Source organism: Alosa sapidissima, chromosome 11 (genome assembly GCF_018492685.1).
Source record: "Alosa sapidissima isolate fAloSap1 chromosome 11, fAloSap1.pri, whole genome shotgun sequence".
Classification (NCBI taxonomy): domain Eukaryota; kingdom Metazoa; phylum Chordata; class Actinopteri; order Clupeiformes; family Clupeidae; genus Alosa; species Alosa sapidissima.
Genome location: NC_055967.1, coordinates 8,546,325 through 8,565,240, shown reverse-complemented (window position 1 = coordinate 8,565,240; position 18,916 = coordinate 8,546,325). Strand labels below are relative to the sequence as shown.

The window sequence follows — 18,916 nt, the reverse complement described above, 5'->3', positions numbered from 1 at the left end:
GTAGAGCCTGTGAGTGTGTACAGCCTTATCAGCTTACTGTAGAAAGGCAAGGCAAGGCAAGGTCCCTTTGTGTCCCTGAGTAGTCGTAAGGCATAGCATATTCCATTTGCTGCACAAGTCAGCTCGGAAATCGATAAAAGGAAAAGAAATAAGAATGCTCTTTCAGTGGCTGGCTGACTCATACCACAAAGAAAGGAACACAAGCGAGAAGGTTTGAACAAAATAAAACAATAGACACGTTCTACTTTCTCAAGTCTGTTACACAACTCCTTCCGTAACCCATCCCCATTTAAAAAGAACACCGTGACCCACGACTCACTGTGTTCATTTGGTCATGTACAGGACATCAGCACAGGAAGTTGTGACAGTGAGTACTGAGGAAACACACACACACACAGACACACACAAATACACTCACACACAGAAATGTGTATGTAGAGTGTTCTGGTGTATGTGTACTTTCTCTCTCTTTCTCTCTCTCTCTCTCTCACACACACACACACACACAGGAAAGTGTTTCCCTGGGGGAGGCGTGGCTGCTGCTCCTACTGAGTGAGTCATCACGAGCTTGAATCATGACGCCATGAGGCAGGGCAGCGATATTCACTGACACAGGCCAACGTGAGCTTATCAGCAGCTGTGTCCTGACCTCAGGCACGGGGTGTGTGTGTGTGTGTGTGTGACTTATTTTGGTGAGATACAGTGAGCGAGGCAGAGGAGTGAAAGATTTGGAAAGAGGTTGGGAAGAGAGGAATCCTCTGGGTGAAAGCAGAGAGAGAGAGAGAGAGAGAGAGAGAGCAGGAGAGGTGGGAGGGAATGCAGGAGAGCGAGAGAGAAGGAGCGTGACAGGGAGAGAGAAAGAGAGGGCATGAGAGAGTGTGTGTGAGAGAGGGAGTGAGAAAGAGAGGGCATGAGAGAGTGTGTGTGAGAGAGGGAGAGAGAAAGAGAGGGCATGAGAGAGTGTGTGAGAGAGGGAGAGAGAAAGAGAGGGCATGAGAGAGTGTGTGTGTGAGAGAGAGAGAGAGAGAGAGAGAGAAAGACTGCATGTGTCTTAATGAGGACAGCCCCTGTGCCTGTCTTAGAGACACCTGTGAGAGCCAAGGCTGAGAGCGCAGCTGCTCCGACCACCCCCCCCCCCCCCCACACACACACACACACACTGTCTCTCTCTCTCTCTCCCTCACACACTGGAGTGTCTGTTCCCCACCCGTCACAGAGGCTGTCTCTGTGGCACGTGTCACCAGACCAGCTCCTGTGTTTGCTCTGCCCCCGAGAGGTTGACTGTGTGTGTGTGTGGGCGGAGGCTTTGATAGCGGGAGGGAGCAGAGAGAAAGAGAGAGCAAGTGTTGAGTGAATACATGCATGCGTGTGTGCGTGCGTGTGTGTGCATGTGTGTCTGTAGGGGAGGAGGTTACAGGGGGCTGGCGTAAACAAAACAAAAGCCCACTGAAAGGTTTTGAAGTACTCCACACTGAGCTCTAAGAGTGGCTTACATCATCAAAGCCGCACGTTCTGGTTTCTCTCGTCATGAGTAGCATGGAAAATTATAGGAAGCAAAAAAACAGAACCTGCTAAGACACTTGTTCCTTCGGCTTGAAAAGAAAGCGCTCCACGTGAGAATTCAACATGGGTTGGACAGAGGACACATACACACACACAAATTCTCAGAAGCAATTTAGACTCATTCAAAGGCTTTACCTGACATGCGTGTTTAGGGCTATTTATCTTGGCAGTACATCTTGGTAATACTTAGAAACCATTATTCTCGGCACGCGTCAAACTATGACACAGTGTTTGGAAACTTCCAACGCACATTTGCTGATGACAAAATATATTGGGACTTGGGTCGTGCTGCTCAGTCTCAGGGATCCAGCCATTTTACAGGAACCGGATCTGCCCTAAGTAAACAATTCCTCTCATTTTTATGAGTCCCTCAAGAAAACAAAAGCACATGAGAAAGAGCACGGGCCTTTGTAGCAGTAGACCATACCTGTGCGCTCCCCTGGTCAGTCTCGGTCAGTGTAAGTGTCCCAGTTCTGTGAACACATTGAGGAAGGGAACATTCCTCTGTGGACGCAGGTGTCAACAGGGTGTCTATCTGTCCTCTCTCTGCACACGTGCACCATCTAGTTTTAGACTTAGCCGAGAAATAGAAAAACCACATTGAATTCGACACACAAGTTTGTAGCAGCAGTAACCTCAGCTGAAAGATAGCTCTGTGAGTGAGTGTTAACAGATAGTTAAGCACATGTTTTGTCAGTTCACGGACAGATTTTTTAAAGCATTAAGGCATTCATTCTATGTATCAGGCTACACTGCCCTTCTTGGGAATGTATTCATTTCATCAATTACAGTACCGTAGGCTACATAGTAGGGGTAGGCCTACATGAGAGCAAAGTATCAAAGTAATTACACATTGCTTAATTGTGTATCATAAAGTTATATTACTGTCCTTTTGTATAGTATTGCCAAAAATCCCAGCAGGCTTCTAATTGTTCTAATTATTATATTCCTATACAACATTGCAATCAATGACAAAATCTGGCCAGATCTTCATGTACATGGCATTCTGTTTCCAATGAGCTAGACCTAGATTTATTGTTGCCCTTTTTTTAAATTATTACTCAAATGCTAAATCTTATCAGAATATAGATGTGTCAATTAATGTAATACTTGATAGCTAATCGATTCAGTTGTTGCACCTTATTTAGAAGGCATACCATCATACTGGCACCAGTGTAGTCCTTCACTGTAGAGAGTAAACAGAGCTACAAAGTGACTTAATCTCCATCATGAATTAGTGAGGCCCTCCAACGTCTGTTTCTTGGCTTAATAATGTACGGCTGAGTCGGCTTCAGTTTCCTTGTTCACAAACTGGACGACAGATGACTAAAATGGCTACGCTTGGTTTCTATGCATCAAGAGGCAAAATATTTCAGTTAATTTTTTTACACTGCGATAAACAATATTTTTTTTTAGATAGTCTCCAAACACCAATCAAGCATTTCCCTCATAAAAAAAAAGAATTCGTCAGCCAACTACTTCTAAACTGTAATTAATTCAAATTCAAAGAAGTGACTACACCATGTTGTAAAATCACCAATTACCACTGTGACCAAAGAGAGGTTGTTAGATACTGCTGGAGGCCTCTGAAAAAGATACACACACCTCACTGACATTTCAACAGATATTTTTAAAAGCATCTTTGATTAAAGTGTGACGTTTGTGTTGAAACCAAAATGAGATCCAGCTCTGATCGCTCCATCAAACTGGATGGCAAACTGGCCCAGTCCCCTCTCTGTGGGAGTCCACTGAGCAGGCACTGCGAAGGGAACATTTTTGAACAGAAAGCCAAATATTTCCCAAGTAGACTGCAGAGCTGAAAATGCGTGCGTGTTTGCAGTTGTGGGATTCTGATCAAAGATTCACAGATGGTGGTGCCCCTCTTTTGGGATACAACACCCACCCACCCACGCACGCACGCACGTGCACGTGCACGCACACACACACACACACACACACAAATCTGTCTTCATCTCTTTAATTCACCAGTAAGTGCAGGGACGAGCAGATAAGACTCCTGGTGGTTGGATGATCACATCTACCCAGCCGTGCTGGAAAGGCTGAGGTTATCATATAAAAACAACAACAAATCAACAGTAAGCAATTCAAGATCTACAAAAAAGAAGAAAGAAATCTCTTAACTAGCTAAATATGACAACTTCTGCTGACAAAAACAGCAGCAGGTGCCCTAGCAAATTTATTTCAGATTTTTTTTTTATTGGTCTGCCTGTTTACACATCTAACATCTGAGGACACAGACTTCATCTACCTGTTGTGGTGCTTGAAGGTCTTTTAAAATAAAACAAACAAACTGTCAGAACGGGCTAAAACACTTCATGACACACAATCGGAATCTGGAATCTGAATGCCTTTGGAATTTTGAAAACGAAACTCGAGCCTCGCGGTGGAGGTTTGCAACACCAGGAAGCACAAGAGGCATAAAACAGGCTGTTTCTCCTCTGATTCTTTTCCTTGTCAAGGACAAAAAAAGAGTACTTTTAAAAGCAGCAATGTGGAGGTTAAGACAAAAACGAAACAAAAACAAAATAAAAAACAAAACATAACAGAGTTTTTCTTTCACATGATTAGGAGGTCTTGAACAAAAGTTGTGTGTGTGAATAAGAGTGATGCCTACAACAGAAAGGTGTGTCTGTGAGTATGTGAGGTGACACGGGTGGCAGCTGAAGGTCGTCCGAGGTCAATCGGAAGGACGCCCAACAGAAACCTGAAGTGTGGGGTCACTCCCTGAACTCTCCTCTGGTCCACTACTTCCCCCAAGGCCTGAGTCAGAGCCTGTGTCCACTGCAGCCTCTAACCCTATGCCCGTTTCTGACCCCGTGCCAGTCTGTCCAGTGGCCTGGGCAGCGCCCATTTCAGTGCCCGTGCCCATCTCAGTCTGTGCCACGTAGAACAGGATGTAGGCTTTGGCCTTCCGCACGGCAGCCTCGTCCGTCAGAGTGACCGTGCTGTCGTTGAAGTGGTACCAGCGGCCCTCGTGACTGCCATAGGCTGTGTAGTGGCCTGAGCCAACCCTACAGCACACACAAACCACACCCCACACACACACACACAGACAGACAAAGGCAGAAGAGAGAACTGCTCAACACCAGCTAGTATTTCCCCAGAGTGGATGAGACTCACTGGACAACATCTCCCCCTACTGGACAATCTGAGTATGTCACTCAGTTCTCTCAATTCTCACTCTTCATTTATGTTTCCACGATTAACACATTTAACTTCAGCCCAGCCCAGATGTTTGGAAAACACTAAGTATAGTGTATATATATATACATATCTTGAATTTCCCCTTGGGGATCAATAAAGTATCTATCTATCTATCTATCTATCTATATAAGTATAGTGCATATATACTGCTCAAAAAAATTAAGGGAACAATTCAATCACACACTGGGTCGGTACTCTGACACTTTTTGGCTCTGAGCACAAGTAAAACTTTTGAGGCGAGTGTTTTATTTTGCAAGAACTGTCAGACATTCTGTGAAAGTAGTGAGAAGTAGTGAGAATGGAGAAAAGGGTGGAAGGTTTCAAAAAATGTGTTAACAATTGTGGAAAACTGTAAGTGTTCCCTTATTTTTTTTTACCAGTATATATACACTATATATATACCATTTTATATATATACACACACACAAATAATAACTGACAACTGATTATGTACTTAACCTTTGTTATGTAAACCATCTTTAAAAGTTAAACATTATCACTTGAGTGAAGCTCTACAGCTCATTAGTTGTAATAAATCACAGTGAATGACTCTGAAAACAGTTTTTATGAGGGTGAGAGGCACTTACCCAGAACCATGATGCACCACAACAGCGGCCAAGTCATATAGGCAGTTCTGTCGCAATGCACTGTCCGGCTGTCAAACACACACACACCTATTTTTTTAACTGGTCGTAATTTTTAAGCATAATTTTTGATTGATGATTTTGATGATTACAAAACGGCAATATTATTATAATATTTATTTGCTTGGTTGCTTAAATATTTTTACATCTAGCAGATAGCCCCTCATGTCCAGGCCTCGCATGGGAAACTCCACGTAGGTGTCAACTTTATTCCTGAGGTAGGCCGTCCAGTGGAACCGCTTCAGGTGCAAACACAGCACCTGATGAAAGAAACAAGCATGCTGCATTTTAATCAAACATCTATATGAGTGTGTGTGTTTGTGTGTGTGGTTTTCACAACACACACTTAAACACCAAAACACACAAAGATGTCTAGTTACTTCAAAATGGGATTATTTAGGAAAAATAAACATTTCTTCTGAATTTCTGCATGTTTCAAAAGGTCCCACTGATCTGAATCAACACTGGACTGAAATTGTTGTTTAGGATCACTCAAGTGCTCCCATATTTCAGAATGTACTTCATGTTCTCATGTTCTGTTCCATTAAAAGGATTTGGTGCGACAATAAATGGTTGCTATGCAACACAAGATGCTACTCAGTAGCTAGGAAACAGGGGTCTAGTTTCCTGTTTTCTTTTCACTCTTTTGAAGACGTCCACAAGAAAATGAGACTACATAATACTAGCACAGCATAAAACAATACAAGGCTGAGGAGATTTACCTTAGGCAGCTTCTGGACCCAGAATTTCTTGGTGGATTTCTGCCTCTTTTTACATTTATGACACATGTACAGCTCTGTCTCATCCAACTCCTCCAGCTCTGTAAAACTACGCAGGCAGTCTGCCGACACACACACACACAATGCATAACATATAAGATGGGGAAAAAAAAACACTCAGCCAAAACTAGTTTCTCTGTACAGTGGTCTGGCCACAGTTTCTGGTACATTTTAATGACGGTTCAGTGCAAATCCACAAGGCCCAGGAGCCCAAACACAGCCTCACTTTGGACACCACCTTGGTACACCACTACACTTGCAACAATTGGTTTCTATAGGCATCCGTCCCCTCAGTGTGTCAGCAGAAAGCCTAGTGTTTAATGGCTATATTATGGGTCAGTGAGCGCTCACCTCGTAGCGTGCAAGTAGGCCCAGGTTCCTGGTCTTTGGACCTCTTAATGCGGAATTGTCTTGGAATGTCCAAGGACATGTCTGAGGAGGCCAAACGGAGGTCAGAGGTCAAACAGCCATTCACAAAATCAGATTCACTGCAAGAGGCACAGTTGGAGAAGACTGACTAAAAAAAATCATGCAGAGGTCACACTGGAATGGAGGAGCAATAGTTTGGCAAAACATACCGTAAGGGTCACACAGGCTTTAAGATATTCAACAAAATCACCAATTTCAAAAATCTAAAAATTAACAGCAGATTCAGAATATATAATAATACAACAAAAGTTCAGTTTTGACCAACTGGACTGACTGTCATGGCATACCCCATACATCATTCTCAAGACCATGCACATATTTACAGCAGCCAAAAGGCCATAGAGAATGTATAAAAACTGATGCGAGAAAACAGCAGAGAGCAACAAAACAAAACAGCACTGTTACAAAAACACTGTTATCTCTGCTTCCGATCACGCACACAGAAATGAAGATAGACATATTTCTGATGAGAACCGGCTCTCAGAAGCCCAGCCCTGCTTTGGGATGTCATAGGGAACAATCTGCCCAGACGTTCTGTGTGTTCTAACCTAGGAACGGGTCAAGCTTCCGGGACTCGGTCCCACAGATCAGGCAGTTGACTTCACTCTGCAGTATGCCACCAAATATGGAGGTGACCACTGTGGAGGTCCCATTTCTGAGGAAGAAAGAGAGAGAGAGAGAGAGAAATATCAGCAACACTCATCAGAAATCATACACATAAAGTTCAACAGAGGAAACGACAGATTAAGCTCACACACACATTCACATACACAAACACACACCACAGTAATGTATATGAGTGCGCCACAATAATAAGCAGCATATCACCTTATATGAAGCAGTGTGTCTGTATGTGTATATTGTATGTGTATATATGTGTGTGTGTGTGTGTGTGTGTGTGTGTTTGTTTGTATGCTGGTCTGACAGGATTGTGTTTTGAAGTATCAACTGCCATCTGTGGTCATCTGTGAGCTGAACAAACTGGCGTCATATGCACAGGAGGACCCACACATCTTGTTATGGTGTGTGTTGTGCATGCAGCCAGATCCATCCTATCTGTCCATCTTAAACACACACACATACACACACACACCCTCATTCAGAGAGGCTTAGCCTGCCTTATCGGTCATCACGACCTACTGAGCACGACTCAACAGGGAGACGCCTTTTCAATAGCACCCGCCAAACAGACTTAGGGGACACTGGACAGCAGTGTCGCGACTGGGGAGGTCAAAATGGGGCTATCGTTATCACAACAGGATGGACGTCGCCATCAGCATCTGAGGCAGCAGTGTATGTGTTTGTGGCTGTGATGTGTGGGTTACAGACACAGGCACAAACACACATGCTTTCACAGACTACTACTCTGGCACAGTCACTTATATACAGACACACTCACACCAAGCCCAGATAGACAAATTATAGCACTCATAATGCACACACGGGCACACATGCACGCACACGCATGCACGCACACACTGACTTGAGGGAATGTGAGGGGTGTGTGTGTGTGTATATATATATATATATATATATATATATATATATATATATATATATATAAATAAATAAATAACACACTCTCTCTTAACACACACACACACACACACACACACACACACACACACACACACACACACATTTCCTCCATATACTTTGAACTGTGTGTGTGTACAACCATAACCGTAACTTTTGACTGTATGTCCACAAAGGCACAGTGTCTTGTACAGTACATGGTGTCCATGTCAAAAACAAATAGACCAGAAAATATTGCCAATGTAGCACTCACATCAGTCATCTATGGGCAGGTCAGAGCGTGCGTGACTAGGCCCAGCACAGTTTTCATGAATACCTGAGAGACAGTGAGTGTGTGCGCCCATGACTAAGTGTGTGTACATAAGCTTGTTCTTTTGACCCCTGAAGCCGGTCTCAGCTAGTCAGTGTCAGCTGCGTGATTTGCTTGCGTTGTGTGTGTGTGTGTGTGTGTGTGTGTGTGTGTGTGTGTACTGGGCCAACCTGGAGTGTGAGAGCAGGTAGGTGAGAATGTATGTGTGCGCGCGAGGTGGGCCAATGCGTATAAGCATTTCTGCGTGGGTGTGTGAAAATCAGTGAATGCCGTGTGTCTGTGGGAGTTGGTAACTTGCACAATTTCCCGTCAAAGTTTGTTCTGATGTGGCCTGTCTGCTCTCTGTGTGTGTGTGTGTGTGTGTGTGTGTGTGTGTGTGTGTGTGTGTGTGTGTGTGTGTGTGTGTGTTCTCTTACAAGCAGTACTTCACAAACAAGTTAACTCCACTACAGTCTGTGGGTGTGTGCCCCTGCTCTAATGTAATGCCTACAGTAGGCAATTGGATATTTCCAACTTGAAATGAGTGGACCCTGAATTTACAAGTAGGAATTCTGACTTGTACCTGCTTATTCTCTATTCAATGTTGGTACCACGTGTGTGTGTGTGTGTGTGTGTCCTGCACTTGTCCTCTGCCTGTTGATGCCATCTGCAGACACGGGGGAGCAACACTTGTGTGTGTGTGTGTGTGTGTGTATAAAGATGAGTGTGTGTGTGTGTGTGTATGTGCGTGCGTGTGTGCATGTATCTTACACCCAGCACTTGTCCTCTGCCTTGATAGTGTCTGCAGACACAGGTGAGCGGTGAGCCCCATTGCGGCTGCCCTGAAGCTCTCTGTGAAGGTGATCCAGCAGGTACCGCATGAACTCATGAGCATCCTGCTGCTGGTAGCCCCTACACACACACACACACACACACACACAGAGAGAGAGAGAGAGAGAGAGAGAGAGAGAGAGAGAGAGAGAGAGAGAGAGAGAGAGAGAGAGAGAGAGAGAGAGAGAGAGAGAGAGAGAGAGAAGAGAAGAGAAGAGAAGAGAAGAGAAGAGAGAGAGAGAGAGAGAGAGAAAGAAAGAGAGAAAACCAAACACACACAGGGTCAGACACACACAGGGAACACCATTGGTACAAATAATTTCCATGGTCACAACTAATGCGTACAACTTATTACATTTTTAGTTGCACTTGCAGTTGGTTACTATGATGGCAATAAGCATGTGGGTCATTCTGTGTCAAATCAGACAAATTCCAGGAAAATGGTTCCTGCAGCGTCTCAGATTTTGCTCAAAGTTTGTCTACTTAATATTTAGGTCCCAAAATTAATACCTGTAAAATATTTTTGTTAAATTCCAACGTTTTCATACATTTCTTCACCCTTGATTTTATATGAGTTTTACACTATCAGAAATGTCTCATATTGGAGGCCATGTTTGGGCATTAATATCTTGAAAAGTATTATTCCTTGCCTGCCCATACTTTGCAGGGTGGAAGACCGACATGTTCTCGGTATGATTGGACTGTTAAAAGTTTGTACTGCATGCCCATTAGTTTTACATAAGGACCTAGATATGGAAAAAATGCAAAACTGTTGATGTTGAGGGTCTTGTAAACTATTTTTTTGTATCCACATGGCACTAATCATTATTTTGTCTGCAAATACTGTCTGCAAATGTATTAATGTTGAGCCAATATTTGAGGTCTCTGCAACAAATGCACATGAACATATTAAGGATGAAACATAGTGTGATTGCATTTTTTGGTAATGTTCATGGGACTAAAATGGTATGTGGCGTAGCAACTAGGAATAGGGATGTCCCGATCCAGCTTTTTGCACTTCCGATCCGATACCGATATTGTAGCTTTTAGCATCGGCCGATACCGATACCGGCCGATCCAAGCATGTATTAAAGACTAAAGATATTTACTTATTTTGTTGTTATACTCATGTTGAAAAGGTTTTTACTCTTAAGAATAACTAGCTGTTATTCAGTCAATTAACCACATAAACTGAATTGGCATCAGTGCTCTGCTCAAGAGTGTAAACCAAGGCTTAAAAAAGCCATCAGTGTAAACAATATAGTAAACAATATAAAATTATATATAAAAGTAACACACACAAAACCTGAGTAAAAAATAGTCAAATTACCACACACACACTGAATTGGCTATAACAACCCAAATAACTGTCGCGCCCTTCTACAGTATTGCCATCTCCTCCACACTTTACTGCTCCATCTCATACTCTCTTCAATTTCTACTGTTTGCCCTGGCTGCAGTCTGAGCATGATGGGGAGATTCTTCTTCACGAAGGTGACCATTTCAACATGCTCAGGTGTCAGCCTGCTCCTGTGCTCATCAATGATAAGTGAGTCTGCGCTAAAAAGCCTCTCACTGTTGCGTTTTAAAAGCGAAACTGATGCCACAACTGGTCTGGGTTTGCTGAAGTAACCTAGGCTACAGGCTGCATTTATTACAGAAAATCAAGCAACATAGCAAGTAGGCCTATCTACACTATTTAGAGACAGGAGCTTAAGTTTACCACGACAACAGCGGTCACTAATTATGACCGCCGCGCAGCGAAGCATAATTTTTTTTCTTTTTCGCATGTCCAAATTTCCGTCAAGGATTCCCGGGACACTGTAAGACCGGGGTACACGAAACTTGGTAGGCATGTAACCCCACATGGATAGCATGGAACCTCCTGTTTTCGTTTTGATCTGTAGCCCCCCCGCTGGACTGGACCCCCCGAAAGGAGGGTAGGGCAGACACAGTTTTCTGTGAATATCTCGAGAACCGTAGGGTTTAGGAGGACCATTTTTTTTTTGTATGTTGATTTCAAAGGGCCATGTCAACCCATTCCATAACCACTCATTTCATGTATAGCGCCACCTAGTTAAACACAAAAAAGTAAAAATTAGGTGTTGTAATCGCAGGTATCTGTGACCTAACATAGTCAAAACTGCACGAAATTGGAAGTGTAGGATCATTATGACACCCTCTGAATGCACGCCAAGTTCCGTGGAATTCCGTTCATGGGGGCCACACAATAAATTAATTTATGTTACTATACACCAACTGGCCTGTAGGTGGCCGGAGACAGTTTTCTGTGAATATCTCGAGAACCGTAGGCCTAGGAGGTCCACCTTTTTTTTGTATGTTGGTCTTAAGGGGGCATGTCAACCCATCCTATTACCACTTATTTCATGTATAGCGCCACCTAGTTAAAAATTAAAAAGCAAAACATTAGGTGTTTTCATCACAATATCTCTGGCTGACATGGTCAAAACTGCACGAAATTGAAAGTGTAGGATCATTATGACACCCTCCGAATGCATGCCTTACAATAAAATAATTTATGTGTACATTTAGTGACCGTACACCAACAAGGATTAACGGGACACTGAAAGACCAGGGTACACGAAACTTGGTGGGCACGTAACCCCACATGGATAGCATGGAACCATCGCTTTTCGTTTTGATCTGTAGCCCCCCCGCTGGACTGGACCCCCCGAAAGGAGGGTAGGGCAGACACAGTTTTCTGTGAATATCTTGAGAACCGTAGGGCCTAGGATGACCAATTTTTTGCGTATGTTTGCCTCCAGGGGTCATGTAAACCCATTCCATATGCACACATGTGCATAAACAGATACACACGCACACACATACATTCACAGTAATCCTACGTATGACACATACTCACACAGTAGACATACATATGCATGCATGCACATGCACACACACAGGCACATAAACAGGCAAACACACACATGCACGCACACACACCCACCCACACACACATAAACATAAACATGTACACGCACACATGCACACAATTCAAGAATTTCTCAGAATTATGAACAGGCAAGATGGGGGTGGGGTTGTATAAAATGTATATTACATGTGAAATCTATGAACTAATCATGTTTTGGTACTTGTTGTCTAGCAGATACCAGTGAGAATTGAGTGTGCATAATGCAATTCAGTGAGACAGTTAGAATCATATATGCCTTTCAGCGTGACTTATTTTTGTGGAAAACATGTGCTGGACTGGGCGGCGGTCATATTTTGTACCGCTCTGCGGTACATCTAGTTCACATCGTCGTAGGCTGCGCCGATGCACAGACTAAACGGTAAAAAAAGTTATGATAGCCTACTGGAAGCTTCTACCCTTTTGGATGTGTGAAGTTGTAGGCCTAGGTGCACTTAGTTGTTAGCGATTGACCAGGTTGCTTTTTGAAATGAAATGCTAGCCGATTGTGAAAATAGGGAAAATTAAAGTGCGTGCTGTACCTATACATTACACAAACAATCTTAAATCGGAGATAACATTCGTTAGACAGGCAAAGCTGTCAGCAGCAACATGCATAAGAGCCTTAATAATGTAAGAGGGTCTCACGGACACTCGTGGTCGCGGTTAACATTAGGCTATATTAATTCAACTGTGACATGAAATGTTTGCTCGATAACTTTAAATTCTTAGTGGGACAAGCACAGACAAGTGGGATGCTGGACAGGTTGCTAGGTGTGCTGAAAAACGCGGACCAAATTTGTGCTGAAAAAACTGGAATGGATTACCTACATCGGTGTGCTGGAAAACACGGACCGAGGTTTTGAAAACAAACTGGATCGGGAGTCCGGATCGGGATTTTCCCGTGCAGGCCGATCCATATGATATGCATTTTTTGCTAATATCGGCGGGCCGATCCGATATTTGGACATCCCTAACTAGGAACACAAAAATCAACGTGGGAATAGCTCAGTTTATAGTCATTTCATGTATCAAGTGCCAATGATATACCATGTTTCATTCATACATAAATACAATTACTTGTTTACATTGTATACCTATGGGATTTAATTCTTGACAATGATTTTGACTCAATTTTTGACTCAATTTATTTATCTATGATACAACATTGCCACTTTGTACACTAAATGCCCATTCACTGAGCTACTTTCACATAGCTAGTAGGCACTTGAAAGTCTATCATCCATCCTATGAAAATTACCGAAAAACGCAAATCTCCCCTTGTTTAATCCTAAAAATCTTCAAGCCCATTATATGTGGAGCTCAAATATTGGTACAGCAAATAAAATATAGTATGCAAAGAAAAAATAACGATTGATACGTACAAAAAAGCGTACAAAAACAAGTTCATACCACCCTTAACTATCCTCGGTGACACCAGACCCTTCTCAATTGAGATTGAGAGTGGGTATAGAAAAGGTTTGTTGACTTATGACTTCCAGCAGGGGCGTAACTAGCAGTGAAATTAAACTTAAATTGGTGCATGAAAACTCTTACCAAATCATTTCAGATGTGCAGCAATCCTGTAAATGAAGGCTTTAAAGAAATACACATCCATACCACATAAGCAATTGTATTTGCGCGCCCGGGTTTTAGGGACATGAAATGGGCTTTAATGGCCTCTTGGCCAGAGGGAGCTGCAGAGCAAACCCCAAATTTGCCAAAGGTTCATATGGGTATTCCGAGGCTAACCCTTACGGCTTCTACACACAGTTGCGTTCCGTCAACGCATGCCAGTGGGTGTTCCCGACAGTAGCTATGCAAATGACTTGAAGTATAACCGTAATTTAATTGGTTGGTGCCGTCCGTCGATTGGCTTGATTGGCCGGTGCCGTCTGTCGATGCAGCAACAGCTGAACTTCTCAACACGAGTGACGGGAAAAACGCTACGCAACGGACCCACAATTCAGTTCGGCAACGGATGACGTGAGCCCATGTAAAGTGAATGGGATGCGTCTCCAGCACTGCAACGCACGCAACTGTGTGTAGGAGCCGTTAACGTCACTCTTTTTGCACTTTTTCCAAATCTAGGGCCTTGTAGAAAATCAATGAGAATGTAGTACAAGCTTTTCCCATAGCACTGGTACAGTATGGAGGCCCTGCATCCTGACTCCTGAACACACGCTGAACAGTAGTGGATTACCTGAAGCTTGGCATGATCTTCCAGATGACGTAGAACAGAGCATCTGGACTGAAGGCCGTCTGACTGCCCTGCCACAGGGAACACAGCGTCTTCCTGAACTCCTCCACCAGTGAGCTACATAACACACACACACGCCGTGCACACACACACACACACACACACACACACACACACACGAACGCGGGGACAACACGCAGACAGACACACACACACACACATACACAAAACGCAGAAAACATAAACAGTCAGAGACAGTAGACACAAGCACAAACCCCGTAGACACAGAGCCACATACACACCGAATCCAAACAACCACGCAAACAGACAACAAAAACATAAACACACATCAGTCAAATCAATTGTTTTTTTGTTTTACACACAAGAACTATTTTCTGACTACCTTACCTACTGAGTGCTAGAACAGACCATCTGTCTACACTGCTCTCTGTCTCTTTGCAACACACGCAGAAAAATGAGAGATAGGCTATACCCACCATGTGCTACTGAGTAACCAGGCAAAATGGCCACATACACAGACATGTAGTCAGACACCCACGTACACACACACAGGCATGCAGCTTCTCTGTCATCTTGTCTAATCAACTGCAACGTAAATCACTGCCACCTGTTCCAGCCCCCGTCTGCTGTCTCTCAGGCATGCCAGGATCAGAGCGTGAGAGGAAGTCATTATGTCATTACGGCCCTGCATGCCAGCGCTACCGGCTCTCCCTCCTGTCTATCAGGGGGCCATCATCACACCAGCTCAACTCAAGCGCCACGAACAGCAGAGAGCACTGAACGCTACGGAGCACAGGCACGTTGAGGTTTCTGATGGTTACAGCGATGGGCACATGCGCACACTAGCCTCTCACGTTTCTGCTTCCCACTATAAACACATACTCTTTAAAGTATTATTTGAGACCTCTGATGTGTTTTATACAAAAAAAAAAAAAAAACCTTGAAACCCCCCGCCTCTTTCAAAGCTGTGGAGGACTTCATAAACACTTCAAAATGAATACATGTCAATGTGAATTAGAGGCTCTACCCTGTTCCTATCTACACTTCCACACTGCTAAATGACTACATGTAATGTAAACAGTATGCTCCAGTCTGGTTCAGATCTAAGCTGCTGCCCACTGGTGCCACCACCCCTGCCCTCCCGGATTGGCCTGCAGCTGGAGAGGACCTTACACACTGCTGTCCCCCTGGCTGCGCGTGTGGTACATCCTCCGTCCCGCAGTCTTTCCGCTCCGCAGCGCCACCGCAGGCAGCTCCTTGAAATAGCAGCTGAACTGCTCAATGTTACTGCAAGGAGGGACAGGCAGGCAGAGAGAGAGAGAGAGAGAGAGAGAGAGAGAGAGGAGAGAGAGAGAGAGAGAGAGAGAGGGGGAGAGGCAGACAGAGAAATGGAGATGGGGAGGAAGAGAGAAAAAGAGAGAGAGAAACAAAGAGCAATGTAAGGGGAGGAAGAGAGGGAGAGAGAGAGAGAGAGAGAGAGAGAGAGAGAGAGAGAGAGAGAGAGAGAGAGAGAGAGAGAGAGAGAGAGAGAGAGAGAGAGAGAGAGAGAGAGAGAGAGAGGGGGAGAGGCAGACAGAGAAATGGAGATGGGGAGGAAGAGAGAAAAAGAGAGAGAGAAACAAAGAGCAATGTAAGGGGAGGAAGAGAGGGAGAGAGAGAGAGAGAGAGAGAGGGGGAGGGAGAAAAATAACCAGTGAGCGAAAGAAAGAGATGGAGATAGAGAGGGTGGGAGGGAGAAGTGGAGGCAGAGAGAGAACACTTATGTAATTCAACAAAAAATGAGTAGCAAAGACTCTCAAACATCCCTCAAAGGAAAGCAGAAAGAACAGCTCATTGTTTAGGACCGCAGCCTTGTAAATGCAGCGGTGATACACACGTTTCATAGTGTATTTACTAGATGCCATAACAGCCGGCAGTGCAACTAGCCAATTAAAGCCAGATTAGGAAGACAGCTGGGAAACGACTCGCATTCTGTGGTCAATCTTCCCCAAACAAGCATGACATCCTTTTACAAGCAGTGTAAAAGGAGGAGAGTCAAATCTAAACTCAGGCTGTTAAAAAAAAGTCATAGATGAGCACACTCCAACTCATGTACACTCGTGTGTGTGTGTGTGTGTGTGTGTGTATATATATATATATATATATATATATATATACATATACACACACATAGATTTGCATATATAGGCTATATACACATTACGTCTCTGTCAGTCTGTGTGTCTGTATGTGCGGCGAGAGTGAGTGAGCAAATGTGTGTGTGTGTGTGTGTGTGTGTGTGTGTGTGTGTGTGTGTGTGTGTGTGTGTCCTAAGCTGGCGTGTTCCTGTCTCTGAGCCTGGCTTTTGGTGGTTAGCAGGCTGCTTTGACAGGCTCTGCCCGTGGCTTTAGAGCCTGCCAGCCAGTCAGTCAGCCATTCATTCAGCCACTGATCCGGCCAAACCCGCCCTCCCCTCCTCCAGACTAATCCTCTGGCCGCCCCCCAGACCACATTAGCACTGGCTCACTGCTCCACCAGACCCAGCCAGGGCGCGCAGGGCCAGCCTGTAGCCCGCACAGGCCAGCACAGGCCTGGGGAAAGGGCTGGGTTGGAGGTGGGGGTGCTGCTGAGGACAGAGGGGGAATGGTGTGTGTGCTGGAGAAATGAACACACACACACACACACACACACACACACACACACACACACACACAGACGCACCACCTGTGCAGGGTGTAAGACAGAGCTGGTGGGGTTAATGGGGATGAAGGATGTGTGTGCTGGAGAAAGGAACACACACACACACACACACACACACAGTGCAGGGTGTGAGGGGAGAGGATGGGGCTGAGTGAGTTGAAGCATGTGTTGAAGTTGAAGTGTGTGTGTGTGTGTGTGTGTGTGTGTGTGTGTGTGTGTGTGTGTGTGTGTGTGTCAAACACATCAAAATTACACCAGACCACCTACAGATGGCACGTGGGGGTACGGAAGTGCAAGCTGATTGTGTTGCTGCTGATGGAGTGTGAGGGTGAGCAGGAGTCACTCAGACCACACGCACACCACTCCACCTGATCAGCTGGTGTTGACTGGGAGTGAAGCTGGGTGTAGGTGTGTGTACCAGAGGAGGAATACGATATCTGCACGACATCAATATTGAATCAAATGAAAACTGTGCATGAAAATAAAAATGACTGTCGCTAACCGGTTTCAGGGAGTAAACCAAACCCAAGTCGCTGCACTTGTGTTGCAGGTGGGCACCAGCAGTGACCGAAGCCTTACCTGAGAGACTGGAGGATGGCATTCATGAAGCAGGTGTTCCCTAGGTTACGAAGGCCAGTGGCACCCAGGGATGGAATACCACTCTGAGAATAAAAAAAAAAACACACAATTAAACCAATGAATTCACTCACATTCACAACAGTGTGTTTTAAGGACATAGACTTGAATCGTGGGCTTAAACAGAGTGGATACAGCTCCCAAAAAGAACCAGTTTATTTTCCACTGCCTAAAACTCCGACATCAATCACACCTACAAATTCCTTCCATATTTTTTAACCTCGCCACAAGACTCAGCCTCAAAGCTTCTGTCATCTTTGTGTAGTTTCTCTCTCTTTCTTATTTTTTTTTTTTATCTCTCTCCTTCTCCCATTCTTTCCCTCTCTCCCTCATGGGCTTCAGAGCTCTGCGGCTTCCAAAAACCCTCCTGGCAGCGGCACCCTTCTGTGGCACCCTTCTGTGCGCCCTGTCTGCACAATTAGGCTGGCTGCAGACTGTTGGCGTGGCGTGTGCGTTTTCATTTCAGCTTGAATGTTTACAGGTTAGAGGTTGCACACTGCCTGCATGACACGCACGTCTCAGGCGCGGCTCGAGCCACGCTGAAAACACGTGCATGCTAGAAATAGGACCGACGCCAAGATTTCATGTGCCATGCAAGCGTGTTGGAAATGGTTCCAGGCAAAATAGACGACAAAAAGATGTGTCATGTTGAGGCAAATATATTTCATAAATGACATTTTGATGTTTGAAAGTCTCTAGGTTTTGACATAAAGGCATATAAATGTAATTTTAAAAAATAATAATAAATTATAAATCGATCGATTTTCAACTATTGCACCTGTCAATACAGAACTAAATATTCTGTAGATTATTTTGCCGTCAATACTGCAGACGTTGTTTTTGCTCTAATCAAATCAGTATATTTATGTTTAAAATGATGTAGAATTGAAATAAAAAAAAAATATATATTGAATGGGTAATTATATGTGCAAACAAATGTACAAACAAAAAAATAAACAAAATAAAGTTGAAGAGCATGCATTTTATCAAAGGGAAACATACATGTGTACAGACAAGGCAGGCAGCAGCAGCGCCACGTCAAACACGTTTCTGGTGTGAATAGAGATAGAAAACACCACACAACCGCCACGCAACTGACACACAACAGACACACAACAGACACGCTGGCAGTCTGCAGCGGGCCTTAGCCTG

At 44.3% G+C, this 18,916-nt stretch overlaps 1 protein-coding gene across 1 annotated transcript in view; it reads right to left on the bottom strand.

Annotated features, from left to right (window-relative positions):
- Positions 1 to 3,525: 3,525 nt before the first annotated feature.
- usp3 (ubiquitin specific peptidase 3) overlaps positions 3,526 to 18,916 on the bottom strand; it is a 20,347-nt gene continuing 4,956 nt past the window's right edge. Inside the window, exons 6-15 of the mRNA XM_042108973.1 lie at positions 17,708 to 17,790; positions 15,623 to 15,736; positions 14,432 to 14,545; positions 9,237 to 9,377; positions 7,189 to 7,295; positions 6,563 to 6,643; positions 6,155 to 6,273; positions 5,579 to 5,692; positions 5,376 to 5,443; positions 3,526 to 4,595 (exon numbers count right to left, since the gene is read on the bottom strand). Coding sequence (XP_041964907.1) covers positions 4,262 to 4,595; positions 5,376 to 5,443; positions 5,579 to 5,692; positions 6,155 to 6,273; positions 6,563 to 6,643; positions 7,189 to 7,295; positions 9,237 to 9,377; positions 14,432 to 14,545; positions 15,623 to 15,736; positions 17,708 to 17,790 — 1,275 coding nt within the window. The 3' untranslated portion in view covers positions 3,526 to 4,261. The remainder of the gene's footprint in view (positions 4,596 to 5,375; positions 5,444 to 5,578; positions 5,693 to 6,154; positions 6,274 to 6,562; positions 6,644 to 7,188; positions 7,296 to 9,236; positions 9,378 to 14,431; positions 14,546 to 15,622; positions 15,737 to 17,707; positions 17,791 to 18,916) is intronic.